This window comes from Rhamphochromis sp. 'chilingali', assembly GCF_963969265.1.
Source record: "Rhamphochromis sp. 'chilingali' genome assembly, chromosome: 13".
NCBI classification, from domain to species: Eukaryota; Metazoa; Chordata; class Actinopteri; order Cichliformes; family Cichlidae; genus Rhamphochromis; species Rhamphochromis sp. 'chilingali'.
Window position 1 is genome coordinate 37,080,177 of NC_137940.1, and position 16,307 is coordinate 37,096,483.

A 16,307-nucleotide genomic window follows, 5' to 3' on the forward strand; every position below is an offset into this window, starting at 1 on the left:
TTGCTGACAGCCTGTCAGTCACAGTGAGGGGCTTGGCGCCTTTTGTTTGGAGAGCAGGCCCAAGCTTGTGTGGTCCTTAGCTCCAGCCAGCCAAGACTTACCGGCTCAAAGATCCCTATTCTCTCTGCACATACACCCACACACACAGAGACCATCTCAACGTGCCAAACATGCACAATTGACCTTCTATGGATCAATAAAGTTATTTGCACTCACGAAGCTCTCTGTTTGAATAAAAACATCATTTTGGCCGCAGAGAAAGCACCTGATTGGGTCTATGTTATCTATCAAAGCTAAGTAAGTGCCAATAACTGCACGCTAAAGCATTTCAGCAGTCATTAGGGCAAACATGAACATGGGCTTGTTATTGCGTGTCCCTCGGACTGGAGCACACACATGTTTGCAATTCATGACTGGATGGTTGAAAAGAGAACTAATTAAGACAAAATACGTGTCTTTGACTGTCCTCCTTATTTATGCGCCAGGTCCACCGAGAGCCGTGGAGGAGTCTCTGGGAGCTACTTACCATGCTGGAAGGCTTTAAGGGGGAACCAGAAGAGGATGACGGAGTGGAAGAGGCCGTTCAGACAATGGGCCCAGAAGACCTGCAAAAAAGAGGGAAGAGGGATGGAGGGAAAGGATGTATAGGAGGGGGAGGACAGGGGAGGGGGAGGTTGGACAGCAAGAGATTCCAATAAGAGGGTGAGAGGGAGAGAGAGTGGAAAAAAAGCATGAGAAAAGGGTGTTGGGAGCTCCAGCTTTCCAAGTGACCCCTGACCTGGGCCCTTTGTGCCAGCCAGGCGCTAGGCTAAGTGGCGGTTTTGTCGGGGCCTCCATGCTGAATGGCCGCCCCGCTGACAGACACGTTGTATATCCTCTGTGTGTGTTATGGGGGAGAAAGAGGTTGCTGAATGTGTTCATGGGCAGTTAAAGCTAATACAAGTTTGCACATTTTCCCTGTAGTCAAGAATAAATTAAAACAAAACGAATCAGTGGGTGTAAGAAAAATACTCATCTCAACAACACAAACACTGTATAACATTAATGTATGAGCTGCCAGTGTGAGGGTTTCCTCTCATTATATTTCATTAGGCTTCGGCCCTTTCATGTGAGGATTTTAACTGGTGTAGTAATAAATGACAGCAGAGTTTAAAAAAGCAAAAATAAATCTAGAAACACACACAGGGAGACTGACAGGCCTGACAGAGATTAAACTGTTTTCACGGTAATTATTGAGAGCCTGCTGGAAAACCGTGGACCGCAGTCTGCGTGTGCGTCTGTCTACGCAAGCATGTAGACTTGAATCGTTTACATCCATACTGTCTCTCTCTCTCTCTCCAAAGCCGCGGTGCTTCAAATTTACATTATGCGACGCGATGGCCAAACAAAACACTAATGGGTGATGTACCATGAAACAGCCGTGAAAATCCTTTCTGCCAAAAAACACTCCATATTTGTGCCGCCTTTCCCCCGCTGTGCTAACACAGACGCTGCTGTGAATCCTGAGAAAATTTGTGGAGATTAAAGGGCAGATGGAGCAGGGCATTAAAAAATCAAAAGCAAACGGGGGAAAGCATCACGTTTTAGTATCTGGCTTGTTTTAAAAAGGCTCGCTTTTCAACAACTTCAGCAAACCTGTCAGTGAAATATTAAACACTACTTATACAAGATGAATTACACATCCTGGAAACTCACTTTCTGTATGTTGTGGTCTTCAGAACAGCTATTCGCACTATTTTACTGTGTAGGGTTACTTGAGATCATCTGGCTGGAAAATGAATGGGCACAGTGAAGGAACAAGTCCTGCTCTAATCTACGCCACGGGCTTGTTTTTGGTCGCTGTAGCACAACCTCCTCATCTAAAGTCCTTTAGCAGCCACCCCCAATCCTGGATTACCTCACTCTCCCACTGTGTACACAAAACCCAATACACTGAGTGAGGGCCAGCCAAAGTAAACCCCCACTCCTCTATCTCTGTGGTCAAATGTGTATTAAATTATCACCAATGTTACAATCACATGTTTATGCCAATTAGCCTCCCACTGGCAGGCTCAGCTCTCTACCAGCCTCCTCCCCAGCTATCTCAATCCCAAACTCTGTGGGAGTGTAAGCCAGCCCCAGTTTCCGCTCTACCATAATGAATGCTAATGAAATCAATAAATGCTCATAATCATTTGTCACAGTAGGATCCTCCCTTTCGCCCCTCCAGCCACCAGGCTCTTTTCTTTCTTGTTACGCAGCAAGTTGCTGGGGCTGGCGCTCCGAATGAATGCCTCGTCTGTCCTGCAAATATTCGGCCCTTTGTCAGAATCCTAATTGCCAAAAACAAAAATAAGAAAAAGAACCTAAACCACACGAAGGCCAGTAATTAATATCGAGCCAAATATTTCCAGAGTTGCTCCCACGCTTCCTGTTTCAGTTTTGAGGAAAACCGTATGCAAGAGAAGTAATGGTGCTATGTAGGAGGTGATAGCTTCTGGTAAACTGCTGCGATCACCGAGGCCGCACGAAGGGGAACGCGGTTTATTAGGGCGGTTTAGGTGTCTAGAATTTGTAATTAAAAGTGAATGAGCGACACAGCTGAAGCCACGCCTGAAGTTTCTAACACCCTCCGTCTCTCCCTTCTCGCACCTCAACACAAACAGCTTTAATTCACAAAGACAGTATCTGTTGTGTACAAAAGAGCCGGGCGAGCAGAAAGACAGGCTTCGAGGGGCCAAATTCCTGCTGGATTTTCTCGCCTCGCCTCGGGCCAGCTGCAAGGAAAATATCTCGGGAATAGAGTGGACAAGCCAGCAAAAACAACCTGCTGACCTGGCCAAGTCATCATTTATGAGTCTTGGAAAATGTGGCCCAAACAAAAATGGAGGTTCATTTGCTTCTAACTATCACATGAATATTTTTAATGATTCCTTTTTTTGGCACCAGAAACTTAATGAAGTCTTTGCAAAAAGCTAATTAAAGGGAAATCCATCATACAACAGGATTCACAGAAAATGTCATACGATTTATGAAGTGGTCATAAATCATTAAAGTATGATTAATAATAAAACAATTGTGAATCATAAAATCTGAAGTGATGTGCAAAGAACACAGGGCGCTTGGTTCACATTTAGTCTATTTGTTTTTCTGTGAAATGACCTATTTTTTCCATTTCATTTAGATAGTCAGCACACATCCACTCACTGCTGTTATGCCAATTTATCAACTGTGACATTACAGCCTTTAAATGTTATATATGTATTTCACACTGCTGGGAAAAGCTTTTTGCTGTATTAAAAATGTGTGACATTAGCAGGGCTACACCTAATGTTCACGATATGTTTTTCTTAATTAAACAAAGGCTAATTGTGTGCAACAGCTGCTCTACAGACACTTACTGATTAATCATATCATGTATATTTAAAAAAACACAAGATTCAAAGCTACAACTTTATGAGACGTTTCAATCTTAACGCTGCCTTCTGTCACTTTTAAGTGTGTAGCTAAGAAACAAACTTCTGAAAGGTTATAATTTAATGTGGTAGAAAAATTTACATACTTAGAAGTACAAATTGTGCCAAAGATAAAGCAGGAGGTGTTGTTAGTGCCAGTTCTAACCAGTGTGATCATGGAGTCAGTGACAGATGGATGCGTCAGCAAGTGTCAGATATTTTAAAACGAATGTGTTATCAAAGCAACTTTATCCTTTACACGTGTTCTTGAAAAAAATAGAAACTACATGCAAGACAAGTACTAAGGTATACTTGTTATACTTGGTAAACAACCTCTTCCTGTGTATTTGTACTCTGATATCATGCAGAGCAGACTGGCGATCCAGCTGTTAGGTGTAATATTAAGATGCTAATATACTAGAGCCTCCTATGGACTAACCAGCTGTTTTTTAATAGTAGGATCAGATGCTACATTTAAATTTTATCTATTTATTTATTATCTGTAACAATTCATCACAAATCAGAACAAATGAGCTAAACGCTCATGTTCATTGGGACGCATTTTAAAATGGCTTTTTTAAAAACAGAAGTGAGTATTTCTCGAACTCGGGATCGGACCATCGTCGTCTGATCCGTGCAGTCTGGTATTGTGTGGCTTAAATGCGATCTGATAGGCTTCTAAGAGAACAAAAAAACACCTCACTTAAACAAATTGCATAATTTTCTGCGACAAATGCCATTACACAGTGACAGCACACTCTCTCTACTCCCTCCTTTTCTGCTGCCATCTCCCAACAGATCTGAGCTTCCATGCCCGTGACCACCATGGCCAATCTGCTTTTAATCCACCTCCATGTGGTGCTAACCAGGTCACCACGCCTGTGAGGAGGGTCCAGGAGTCTCTGGCTCAGCATGGAGAAAGGACGAGACGACTTTATTACCAGTTGAAGGGGGAAGCTAACAGACAGCCCCCGCAACCAGACAGAACAGGTCAAGCCAGGCCAAACCAGGCTACGACCGGATACCCACAAACTGCAGCTGCCAGGTCACTGAGACGTCAACACAACAGATCGCTGTCCCGTTATTAATGTGATTTCATTACTGGGACTTTTAACCTTTTAATTTAGTGGAGAACAAAATTAATTCCCAATCATAAAAGGTACAATAAAAAGGAACATAACATACTTTAGTATAAGTTTGTTGTTGTTGTCACTTAATTTGAGCAGAATTAAAGAAATGGCTGTTACCGACACTGGGCTGTTGAAGCATGTCAGTAAAGCTAACAGTATTAATGACATACTACGTCTATGGAAAATACTGTTACACCCACATACTGTTAGACTTTACATGAAATATATTCACAGAACATGATACTTATACTTAGGACTGCAATGAAGAGCAAACTGAGAAAAATAATTAATCTAAAAGTACTGAAATCTGTTTACGTGTTACAGGAAACATCCACATAGATAACATACATGTGATAAGAGTAGGGCTGGGCCATATTATACCGTTCATGGTAATACCGGTATAATGTTAGGCAACGATAGGAAAATGAAATATCGCGATAGAATGGGAGTAAAATGCGCATGCGCAGTGCCTTTGTTTTCATACGCACATGGCCGATTGTTGAGTGAAACAGATGAACCAGAATTGGTTTGTAAAAATGGTGCAACTTCAGTGATGTGGAACTGGTTTGGTGTTTGTCCGTCAGATACACAACAAAGCACATTTTTTTGCAGAACATGCAAGCGGCCGTCGTTATTGTCGTATTTGTCGGACTAAGATGCTCTTAAATCTGGGAGTAATCTGGGTCCTAAACTCCATATGCTTCAGGTCAAACAACACTGCAGCATCACTTAGAGTTAAAAACTGTCTAAATTCTTTCATCTTTAATAAAACGATCAGCATTGCTGCTTTACCAGGTGTAACTATGAAGTTTAACTTCCAGGCATCCATGAAAACAAAAGTTATTACATTTAACGGAGTTAGAAGCTAGCAGGAAGCTAGCGGAAGTTAGCTCGCTAGTTTCGCTAGTTACCTAAGCATGATATTGCATGTTCTGACTGAGAGATTTCTGAAAAAAAATCAAACGTACACCTCTGCTATCACTTGCAACATAAATGAAGACAGGAAACTAAACAGCAGTGACGTTTGTAGGGTTACTGAAGTTGGGCTAGCTGGTATATAATGATGTGCTACGTGATCGCTAGCGACACAGCTATGTTAGCATAACATAAACAGTGAAGCTGGAGGACGAACACTAACACTTTTCCACTTATAAAAGTTAACGTGAAGGTTCTTCATGGTTAGAAACAAATGCAATCGCATGGCAGGATGTTGTAAACGGACCAAACTTCAGTCAGGAGAACAACTGAGATAATCCATCCACAATACGAGGTTAGTCATTAATAGACTGCAACAACATGGGAATAGAGCAGCTGCCAGAGAATTCAACATTAATGAATCAATGTTACAGAAGTGGAGGAAGCAAGAAGAATGAGTTTAATAAAGTTTGATTTATCTGACTGCTTTGTTTCGCTTAATGTGCCTTATAATCCCGTGCACCTTATGGTCCGAAAAATACATACTGCACACTGCAGTTTAATGTTGCAAAGCACCTCTTTTTAACTTCAGTGGATATTATACATGGTTATGCTCAGGATATGTCAGCCCATTTCTACTGGAAATGCCTTTTGGTTAAACTTTCAGCAAGGAATTTGCATTTGCACTGTTACATTTTTATAAAGCTTTAATGTACATAAAAACCAGCTTCTTGTTTAAGTGAAAATAAATGGAAGGTTGTCTTTTTGCGCTAGTAATGTTGTGGAGTTGTATTTTGTCTCGCATCAATTATATCGTCGGTTATATCGTTATCGCAAATTTTCAAATATATATCGTGATAAATATTTTTGGCCATATCGCCCTGCTCTAGATAAGAGGATCAAATTACCTTGGTATTGAAGCCCATGGCATTCTGGGAGGTTTTGTAGAGCTCTGGGTATTTCAGCATATTCTCTTTCCTGCAGGAGCGCTCAAATATTCCCAGAGTGAGAGGAGGCAAGGCAGTGAAGATCTACGAAAAAAAACACACCCGCAGACGTGCACAAACACACAGTGATGAATCTGATATGAAATAATATGATTTTGCTAAAAATATCTCCCTTTAAAGCTGCCACAGTAAATCTGACCTCCAACATCCTGTCAAAGCTCTGTTTCATTTTGTTCTCCACTTGCTCCACTCTTAATTTTACTTCACTGAAGACTGGCTGACCTTATTTTGATTTGTCATGCTTTAAGTCTGTTCATATGCAAAAACCATCTCCAATGAGCATCTGTGGTCTTCTTGACTGAGGAGCAGGCATTTACAGCATCATTTCGTGGTGGTGTTGTAATGTTCTGTATAGCAGCTGCTGAGAGAGGAAGGATGCTATTTGTGTAGCTCAAGTGATTCAGTTGGTGTGAGTTCCCTACAGGCCCATCTGGAGTGGAAGTCTTCAGGCCTCAGTCGGCAGGACCAGTGGGCTACAGGACATGCTCCACTGGCTTCTTTTCTTATTCAGAGCCAGGCTGAGGAAGACCTCCTTTGAGGGGCAGATTCAGCCCACTGCCTCTAACAGACTCCCACTGAGCCAATGGAATTCCCTCAGTTTTTGATAAAGTGAAAGACTGAAGCTTTTTCCCACAACCAAAACAGCGCTGGTTACAAAGTGTGGGAGTGTGGGGCAAAGGGAGGATATTATGAACCAGGGCAAAAGGCAGGGCTCAAATCTCAGTTTGTACCTGCCATAAATGACTTGCGCTTGAGGCCGATTGGGATTGTGGGGAAACTTCACTTCACACTTCTCTCATTCATTTTTGTTGATTGAATCGAGTTCATTTTTATAAACAGTTTAAAGTTACATGTTGACTCATTGTGGTCTTAACAGTATACTCTTAAACCTCAGACTACAGATGCACTTTTTTCCCTCCTGCTTAATTCATGACAGATATGAAATATGAGTTCATTAGGAGTGGTCCTGTTACGGCGCTCTGAGGGACTCCCTACATCAGCGGCCGGCTCTGCTCCAGTCTTCCTATTCTTATTATCGTTGAAACGTAGCTGCTCTTACTAACTATACTCTTTGGGGCAAGCGAAGCTGTTGTTCTTTCGCATTCAGTACATAGTTTAGGGCACACAGGGAATACGGGCTTGACAACGGGTCATAAATAAAGGAGAACTTTTTCAGGATGCTGATGACATAGTCACGCAATAAAGGGATCAGGCTTGAGGCACCACAGCTAATACGTTCTGTGTCAAAGAGGGGACAGAGGTAGAGGAGTAAAGTGGTCTCTATAGAGGCACATGTTTCTAAACACTCACCACATTGTACAAGCCGATGCACCAGCGTTCGAACAGAATCTGACCAGAGAAGCCATTGACGAATGCAAACCAGATCTAAGAAAGACAAAAAAATCATAAAATGAGTCAAAACAGCAACATACGAACAGAAGAAATACAATCAGAGATTTATAATACAATCTTTTTTAAGAAGCCATCAACTTTAGTGGCAAACAATGAAGTCGAAGTGTTGTAACATTTGAAACATCTTTCAATGAGCACTGTCATTTTACGCTGAAAGCCATTTGCTCTCAGTTTTGATATTGAAAGCTTTAATCATAGAAGACGCTGCCACATTTACATGCAAGCAGCCATTTGCTCTTTCGGTGTAAGCTTTTCATTAGTGATTGCAAAGATAAGTGACATGATCAGATTTGAGACAGGATCACTGCATCTACAAACTAACGATCCACACAGCATCCTTCAATGTCTTTCTTATCCTACCATCAGATCAAAGGGAACGCAGCCTCCGCTGAGATTGCAATTATAGATAATAGAAAAGAAAAAGTATGTTTCCCTTTAGTGTAAGGGAAAAAATAAATAACCGAATGATCCTTAAATTAAAGTGGTTTGGTTTTAAAGTGCTGACCTGTAATCAACCTGCGTCATTAGTTTAATTCAGACACAATTTTAACTTTAAAAAAAAAAAAAAACAGGCAGAAGAGCCAAATGAGAAAAAATGAGAGACAGCGGGAAAGCCAGGACCTCCAGGTGGCACCTCGGAGATGCAAAGTCTCCACTGGATTCATCACACGATTAACTTCTAACATATATCTTACCCACTGTTTTCCTCCATGATCTACCTGATGACATGTGGGTGACAGATGAGGTTAGTTCTAAGGCCAAAGTCAGGACTGCAGAACTTTGATATATGGTGTCAGGAAAGGCAGACAGAGGTAATGTGAACCATGTGCTGAGTGGAAACGAGGCTTATCACCGTATTTTGATTAGCCACGCTTATTTGAGCAAAATAATGCCTCTAAGATGAAAGCAGAGCAATAGCTCCAATCTGGTAGGGAAATGGCACATACGTCGAATTTTTATTGGTGTAAAGCGGATTTATCTGACATCGAGTAAATCTGACTGCACACCCTGAAAATTGTTTGCAGATTGTAAATCAGCAACTGCACCTTACAGAGTTACAGTTTGCAATGTTGCGGTCCTGGACAGACTCATGCCAAAACTGTCAAGAGAACATCAGGGGTGCTGCGTTTTGGCCATGGCCAACCAAGCATTTCCTCGCTTCATTTAACTTCATTATGAAGGCATGAACTGCTACAAATTCTCAGATTGAGACAAAGCCTGTTTCGGAGCCCCGCCTGCCGCTGCCACTGTCTACACGACCAATAATAATCTGCCACTGGTCCTTCCCATTTACTCGTGAAAGCATAGGCATGAAAACAAATGGTGAGGGGGGGATGTAGACGAATCCTCTGTTCGCCCCTACCCTGCCCCTCACCTTCCCCTCTCTGCCTCACCCACCCATCCCAGATCCTGCCATCAGGTGCACTCTACCATGATGCTGTGTCTTTTAAAAGAGGGGGTCTGGTTTCAACCTCAGCTGAATGTGGGACTACATATGGCTAGACCAAGACCAAAAGATGAACAGTACAACCCCTGGCAAAGCACAGAGAAATATATTCAGATGCCAGTGCTGTGGGTTGTGGGTAGACGGAGCCCAAGCTATGAGCCAGGTTCATCCATTAGCTCAAGCGACGGTAACGAGAGGCTAGCGGGTAGGTCAAACTGCTGAATTAATTACAGCTCTGCTCAATGAGGGTCTGGGCTGATATATTGTTGTGCTAAGTTAAAAAAGACTCCTATTCATAGCTTGAGGTAACTGCTTCTGTGTGAGTGTTTTGGCCTGGTCTCTCAGGTCCCAATAGCTTCCCTCTCTCTTTCTCACTCTCTCCGTCTCTTCAGGGACAGATGCATTGATTTGCTCATTAGGGGAAGTACCAGGCCGGATTTTTCCTTCCCCTTTTCTTCTCCTCTTTGAGTGCCACTCAGCGAAGGGGTGTGGCTGGCCTCTCTCCCTCACTGCACATCATGAAAAACAGGGATAGAGGGAAACGGGAGCTGTAGAAAAAAGGAGGATTGGGCAAGGGCTAGGAGATAAGAAGACTTGCATATTCATCAGCAAATGAAAAATCATTGATTCCAGTGTTGCTTCACTGCTGTCTCCAAGTGGCTGGAGGGTGGGGGGGTGAGGGTATGACATTTGTCCCCAACAATGCGAGTCCTGACACTCTTAAGCTCAGCCCTGCAGGATTGTTAATGGAATTCATACACAAAGCAAGCACAGAATAAAGAGTCGCATAAAGAGGGAGCTGATAAATATGCTGGAAATATGTGGAGCTACAAACAGAAGCAGTCTCACAATGCCAGGCATGGCCTCCGTGGATTAATTCGGAGCTACTGGTCGGCAAGCTTTGCTCTGCTACTCTGAGCCGTCTCTGACTAAACTGAGCTCCACTGAATGAGCTTTCATGTAATTGCCTCATAAATGCCACTTGTCCATCAGCCCCCTCTGTAGCACCCTGGCAATGTGTCAATCAAAGCTGAGAGGCCAGCTGGCTCGCCCATGTGAACGGAGTTTCTATGGTTTCTTTTAAAAAGGGTCTCTTAGCTTTAATGTGGCTCAATTCCACTTTTTTGCTGCTGTTCTTCAATCACTCGAGGTTATAAATTATTCCCGAACTTTAGTTACTGGACACATTGTTTAAAAATGTATGTTGCCGCCTTTTTTTCCTCCTTCTTTTAAATCAAATGAAAATTCATAGCTCAAGCATGAATGTGCTTAAAGTGCTCTCTAACCGATTAGGAAAAGAAATGCCAATCACAACCAGCAGCCTCTAAAAAGTAAAAAGAAACACTGCATGTCAGTCAATCATCCGCTGGAGTGACAGCCTTACATTCTGACTCACAATTAACCCTCTGTGAGCCACAGAAAATCTTGAACCGCTCCAAGAGCTTCAGACTAAGTTGTGCTCACATTCACGTCTTCCACAATAGGCCGAGAATCCTTCGCCCTCTTACTCCATGTGTCTTATAAGAAACCAAAGACCCCGTGGAAGCAGAGGGAGATGAAAAGAGGCTTAAACACAGGGTCTTCCTGCCCTGGCATTCAAATTGTAACCCACACTGTATGGGACAATGGTGCTGCGAACAAAAAGTTAAAATTCCCGCCAACATCCTCGATTCTGTTCTTGCAAGGCATCCCGAGAGTCGAGGGGAAAACATGCGAGCTCAAAAGTAAACCTATTAGTGCAACAAACGCTGCTTTGACTCATACCCCGGGGTTGCCGCTGTGTTAGATGTCAAGGTCTTACAACACGGGGACATTTCAAATACCAGCCAAATCGTGAAGAAATGTCCTATTATCTACTTCATTCCCCTGAAGGAGCCGAGCATGAGAGGGGGAGGGGACTTATGTTTTCAGAAAGCAACAAAAGGTGTACTGGAAAGAAGCTCGCCCTGCAGACAAAACTATCGATGTTATGTTCCAGTCGCTGGAAAAGGGCCTTTGAAAATGGACCTGGTATGTTTCAAAGGGAAGCAGTATTTGGTGGCACAAGGAAAAAGAAGAAAAGGATGCCGAGAAGAACACTGACCAGGTTTTGATGTTCTTTTAAACTTAAAAATCAAATTCCTAGTGACTGAGAAGCTAACGTTTACCCATGATTAAAAACAGAGACAAACAAGCGTAATCCAATTTTAAGATGTAAATGTCAAATGTAATGGATCGTGCCAACAGAAAATTACATTTGCTGAAAATTGAATTTTACTTTGAACTTGTTCTCTGAACTGTTACGGCATATGTGGAAAAGGGCAGCGGGATCGAATGGTCACAATGAATTTATAACTGCAGTTACAGCCTGGAAAGAGAGCCGTTACCCAGGTCACAATAAGTCAGAGGCAGACACGCTGGAATGTTTTAAATACACGACGGATTTTCCATGGCACATAAACTAAAATGAGGATTTAAAAAGGGGGGATCAGAGGTCAAGTGTCACAGAAAGAGGATCAACAAAAGCAATTTTTTAAGTGGTCATATTTCCATAAAAGGTCATGTGATTATGAGGTTCTAAAAACCTGACGCTTCAGCAGGGAGCGCTCTCAAAACGCCAACATTTTGTGAGCAAATAAAGCAGTATTCTCAAATCTTGTCAAGCAACATAAGGAAAGAGAGGTGGTCTTTTAAGTGGCCAAATAATGTATTTTTCTCCTGTTCTGCTCCCAGATGTTACCTACTTCATGGAAATCGTTTCATGTCGTGTTTTCGGTTACGCTGCGTGGTCACTTTGGCACAAAGCGACTGGTAAAGCTCAAAGATCAAACACTCAGCAGTTTCCACTTCTGGATTTTTGGGACGGTGCAAAGCCAAACTTGCTACTTTTGTCACACAAGTGCACGGCCTGTTGATCAAAACATCTGAGCACTACTAGTGATAAAGCTGCCGATGATAGGAAGCACTTCACGTGTCTGGCCACCCTTGGTTATAGATCTGAGGCTGCAATCTGCACTGGGTCTGGTATCTGTCAGATGCCATCAAACCCACCACACAACAACTGACCGATGCCGGCAGAGACACGTGAAACTATCTAATCCTTATCCACTGATAAACAGGGAGAGTGTTCGAGTGTCTGTGAACATTTCCCAACAAGGCCCATCAGTGCAGTAAAAATCACAGTGATGGGAAAATGTTATTAAGCATTATTTCAGGAAAGAAGTTGAACTTGCCAAGGGAAAAAAAATGCATATAAATATGTAGGAACATCACAAGAAAGCCATTTGATAAAATACATGAAAAATAAAGTTAATCCTAACATTTCACCATTATCACAGCCCAAGTTAGAGCATAACATGATTGGCCACTAATCATCTGCATTTTATTTCTTGGCATGTCCAATGTTATTCGCATAACAATTAATACCTAAATGTTAGGACATAAAATATGTGGAGTCACTAGTGAACTGGTTCGACTTCTCACTAACTCAGATGAACTGCAGATTAATATTCTGAGGACTGAACAACTGGCAAGGACTAAAGGCAGACTTCCTGTTGATTATACCACGTATGATAGAGTGTGTATGTCTGCGAGCCTTCTCGTGGGCATATTCTGCTCCGATATGTCAAAACTCAAACCCTTCATCCAGCAGCTGCACAACCTGGCAGGTACTGTGAGGGGCCAGTCAACAGAAATACAAACATGGAAACTCTAACAGGGAATCTTTGCCTTCACGTAGTTGTGCCATTTGCATCTTTGAAAAAAAGAATCTCAAAGCTGTGCATTCACATCTGGCTTTTTGCATGACTTTCAGTGCTGAGAGCTTCTGTGTGAGTCTTACCTCGATGATGTACAGGACAATATTCTTGTAGAAGCAGTATAGGATGCACTTGGCTACGCGGTTGTAATTCCAGGCTCCGTGAACCAGCAGCAGATTCTTTAAGTATTTGAACTGTGTGGGAGGGAAATGAATGGAGGAACACGACAAAATGAATGGATAGCAGAACTCTGTGTCTAATGTTTGTCTCTAATGGCTCCTTGTAATCAGAGATCAGGGCTGGAGCACTAAAAGAGTTACAGAACTTCAAGATTGTCATTCCCGGGCAGAAAGCCTCTGATGAGAGCTTGTGGCCAAAGCTCTCGCTAACACATTCCACAAAGTGTGTAGACAAAGACTGCAAGAAATTGGAGGGGTTCATATGGGGGTATTAGTCTCCAAGGGCCTAACATAATAGTTAAATGGCTTCATAATTATACCACTATTTAAGGCCTGTGGTGAACTTTCAATCACACTGCAATTTTGGCTGATGAGTGTGATAGCACTGGAGCAGAACAAGTGTTTCATCACACCTTCTTACCATCTAGAAGGGGTAGCTTGTGTCCAAAATCATTCACTTAATCACTTCTCCCTCTTTGCTCCAAATTAGTGAGCCCATCGGCAAAAAGGAAAAGCCGCTTTCGGACAGTGCTCGGGTCATTTTCATGGGTTCATTAATTACATTATTGCTGTTGCACAATTAAAAAGTGATACATCAACACCAGCTAACAAAATAATTACAGACAGATTTTTTTTAATGATAAAAGAAAAGACACCCAGCATGTTGTCCTGTAACGCACAAAATCTCTGTCAGTGTTTGTTTTTGGTCTGTGAACTCCTCAAAGACCATCAAGAGCCGGGGAGCCAGACTCGTTACACTTAGCTATACTCATCTATATGAGATGTTATGATGTCATCATGTTGCCCAGCAATCACCTGGCAACAGGCTTAAATATATATATTTTAATGCACTTTGTAAAGCCATTGTATAATTTTTTATTTCACAGCAATATCTTCTCATTTATATGCACAGAAGTTGAATTACACATAGCTAGCAAGAGGCTGACATAAATTACATCAACCCTTATTTTTCTCTTTTCTTCTGTCAGCGTGGGCATATACTAGCTTTTACAAACATAATAAATATACATATTTTTTAGTAGTTGAAATTCTTTATGTTTGGGTAATGATTGTGGGTTTTACACACTTTTGTGAGCAGTTGTGTCATACTTTTAGCGCAGTACATAAAACTCCTTTTACATTTGGATAGCACTAAAACATGGCTTGCTATATATCCCAGTTGTATTGTGAGTAGTGAGAGCTTGACATTTTGAACACAGCTTTATTTATTTTGGGGTCTTGTCTTTCAGCATCAACACAGAACTCCTCTGTGATATGAAAGAACAGTCGCAGCTCCCAGTTTGCGTGACCCCTCGGAGGGCTGGATCAAACATCAGTTAACACAGAGCCAAGCTGATGACAGACAGTCAGCAGAGATGCCTTGGCCTGAAGCTCTTTACTCTCCACTTACTTTAACAGATAACACTGTTCAAGTATCAAATCTAGCTGTGTAGTAATCTATAGCAGCAAGATGCTCATCTGACACTCGCAGACATTAATCTAAATCATGTATAGGAGTAGAAAGTTATACAACTTCCCCTTGATTGATTTCAGTTTGTAGTCAGCAGATTACAGTTAATGTACCATTGCGCCAAGATGCGGAAAGTACCACTGGAAGTCTGGAGGTGTAATTTAATTTGACACAAATCGATTACAAGAGGCCGCCTGTCTTTGAAGAACATACACTTTCTACATGTCATGCGGACTAAATGGGGAACTTCAGACAAACCCAAGTCTCTTGATTAGTAATTTCATACTGAAGCACAGAAAATGCACTGTGCCTTAGTCAACTCTTAGTTCCTCATACCCCCAAGCCTCTTGGCTGTACTAACACAATGAACTAAGTGGTGTGCTGTGTAACAGACTCACAAACGCCATGGATTTTGTGTCAACGGGTGTCATATGTATGCAGCGTTTCAGACAAACTGGTTGCTGGGACATGAGTATGGGTTTAAGAAGCAGTTTGCCAGGATGCGTTCCCTGTAGCTGTGTTGGGAGTTGGGTTTCACCACAGCCTGTTTTATAGGAGATGCTACTTTACTGTATAAGTTGAAGCCCTTTCAGATATGTGACCTATTGTTCCTCAGAACAATGTACCAAGCTATCAGTAACATGTAATACATGAAAACAGCGACAAGGCTGTCACAAGGCATGGAAAACAGTATTACTGATAAAGTACTGTATGGATAAGCATTTGAAACTTTGACGTGTTTATCGAGTCGTGTATTATTATGATTTTCACTTTGCTTGAGCCAAATTAAATATCATAACCTACCTGGTATCTTCATTTTTGCAGTCGCTGATCTTTTATTACTAGACTGACAGATTGGATCCTGGTAATATTTTAATATTTCTCTGACTCTCAAATTCCTTTATTGAGGTGAAGTTACTGAAAAGCCATCAAACCCATCACAAAGGTGATGATTTACAATTTTAAAGAAGCATGAGCCTTTAGCTCACAGGAAGCACTTGTACAAATGCAGATGTTATTAGTTAATGTGAGCATAATAGATCTTCTTTGAACTTCAATACTAGGTAAAAGTTCCCACTTTATTTATTTGTGCTTTCAATCTCTGACTCCTCACCTGAGCAATCGAGTAGTCTGAGGAGTTTGCCGCCTGCAGACCCTCGTTGCCTGAGATTCCCACACCGACATGAGCTGTTTGGATCATTCCTACGTCGTTAGCACCATCGCCGATGGCCAGCGTGATCACCTTCACCTGTTTTTTCACCATCTCAACCACTTCTGACTTCTGAAGAGGCGATACTCTGAAAGGAAGTGATTGATAACACACGTGAGTTAAGTCCAAATCTGGGATAATAACAGTAAGAACAAACATAACCTGGGTAAAACAGCAGCTCATATAAAGTTACATAGAATTTGTTTACTTTTTGACAGGATCTCTTAAAGAGTAACAAATATAAACCGTAAGATACAAACTGCTGCTGGCTGGGTGTGAAAAGGTGGCAAAGCAGCTTTATAGAATAGATAAACATCTTCTTAATTTACTAAGTAAAACCCATCCTCTTCCTCAAGACTTCAAT

The 16,307-nt window shown here is 41.9% G+C and overlaps 1 protein-coding gene across 2 annotated transcripts in view; it reads right to left on the minus strand.

The window, feature by feature from the left end:
• The window catches only part of atp8a1 (ATPase phospholipid transporting 8A1), a 119,325-nt gene that overhangs the window by 21,677 nt on the left and 81,341 nt on the right, over positions 1–16,307 (minus strand). For both annotated transcript variants that reach the window (XM_080900484.1, XM_080900485.1), the window contains exons 25-29: positions 15,848–16,031; positions 13,167–13,277; positions 7,798–7,872; positions 6,388–6,510; positions 527–605 (exon numbers count right to left, since the gene is read on the minus strand). In XM_080900484.1, the coding sequence (XP_080756610.1) occupies positions 527–605; positions 6,388–6,510; positions 7,798–7,872; positions 13,167–13,277; positions 15,848–16,031 (572 nt within the window). The remainder of the gene's footprint in view (positions 1–526; positions 606–6,387; positions 6,511–7,797; positions 7,873–13,166; positions 13,278–15,847; positions 16,032–16,307) is intronic.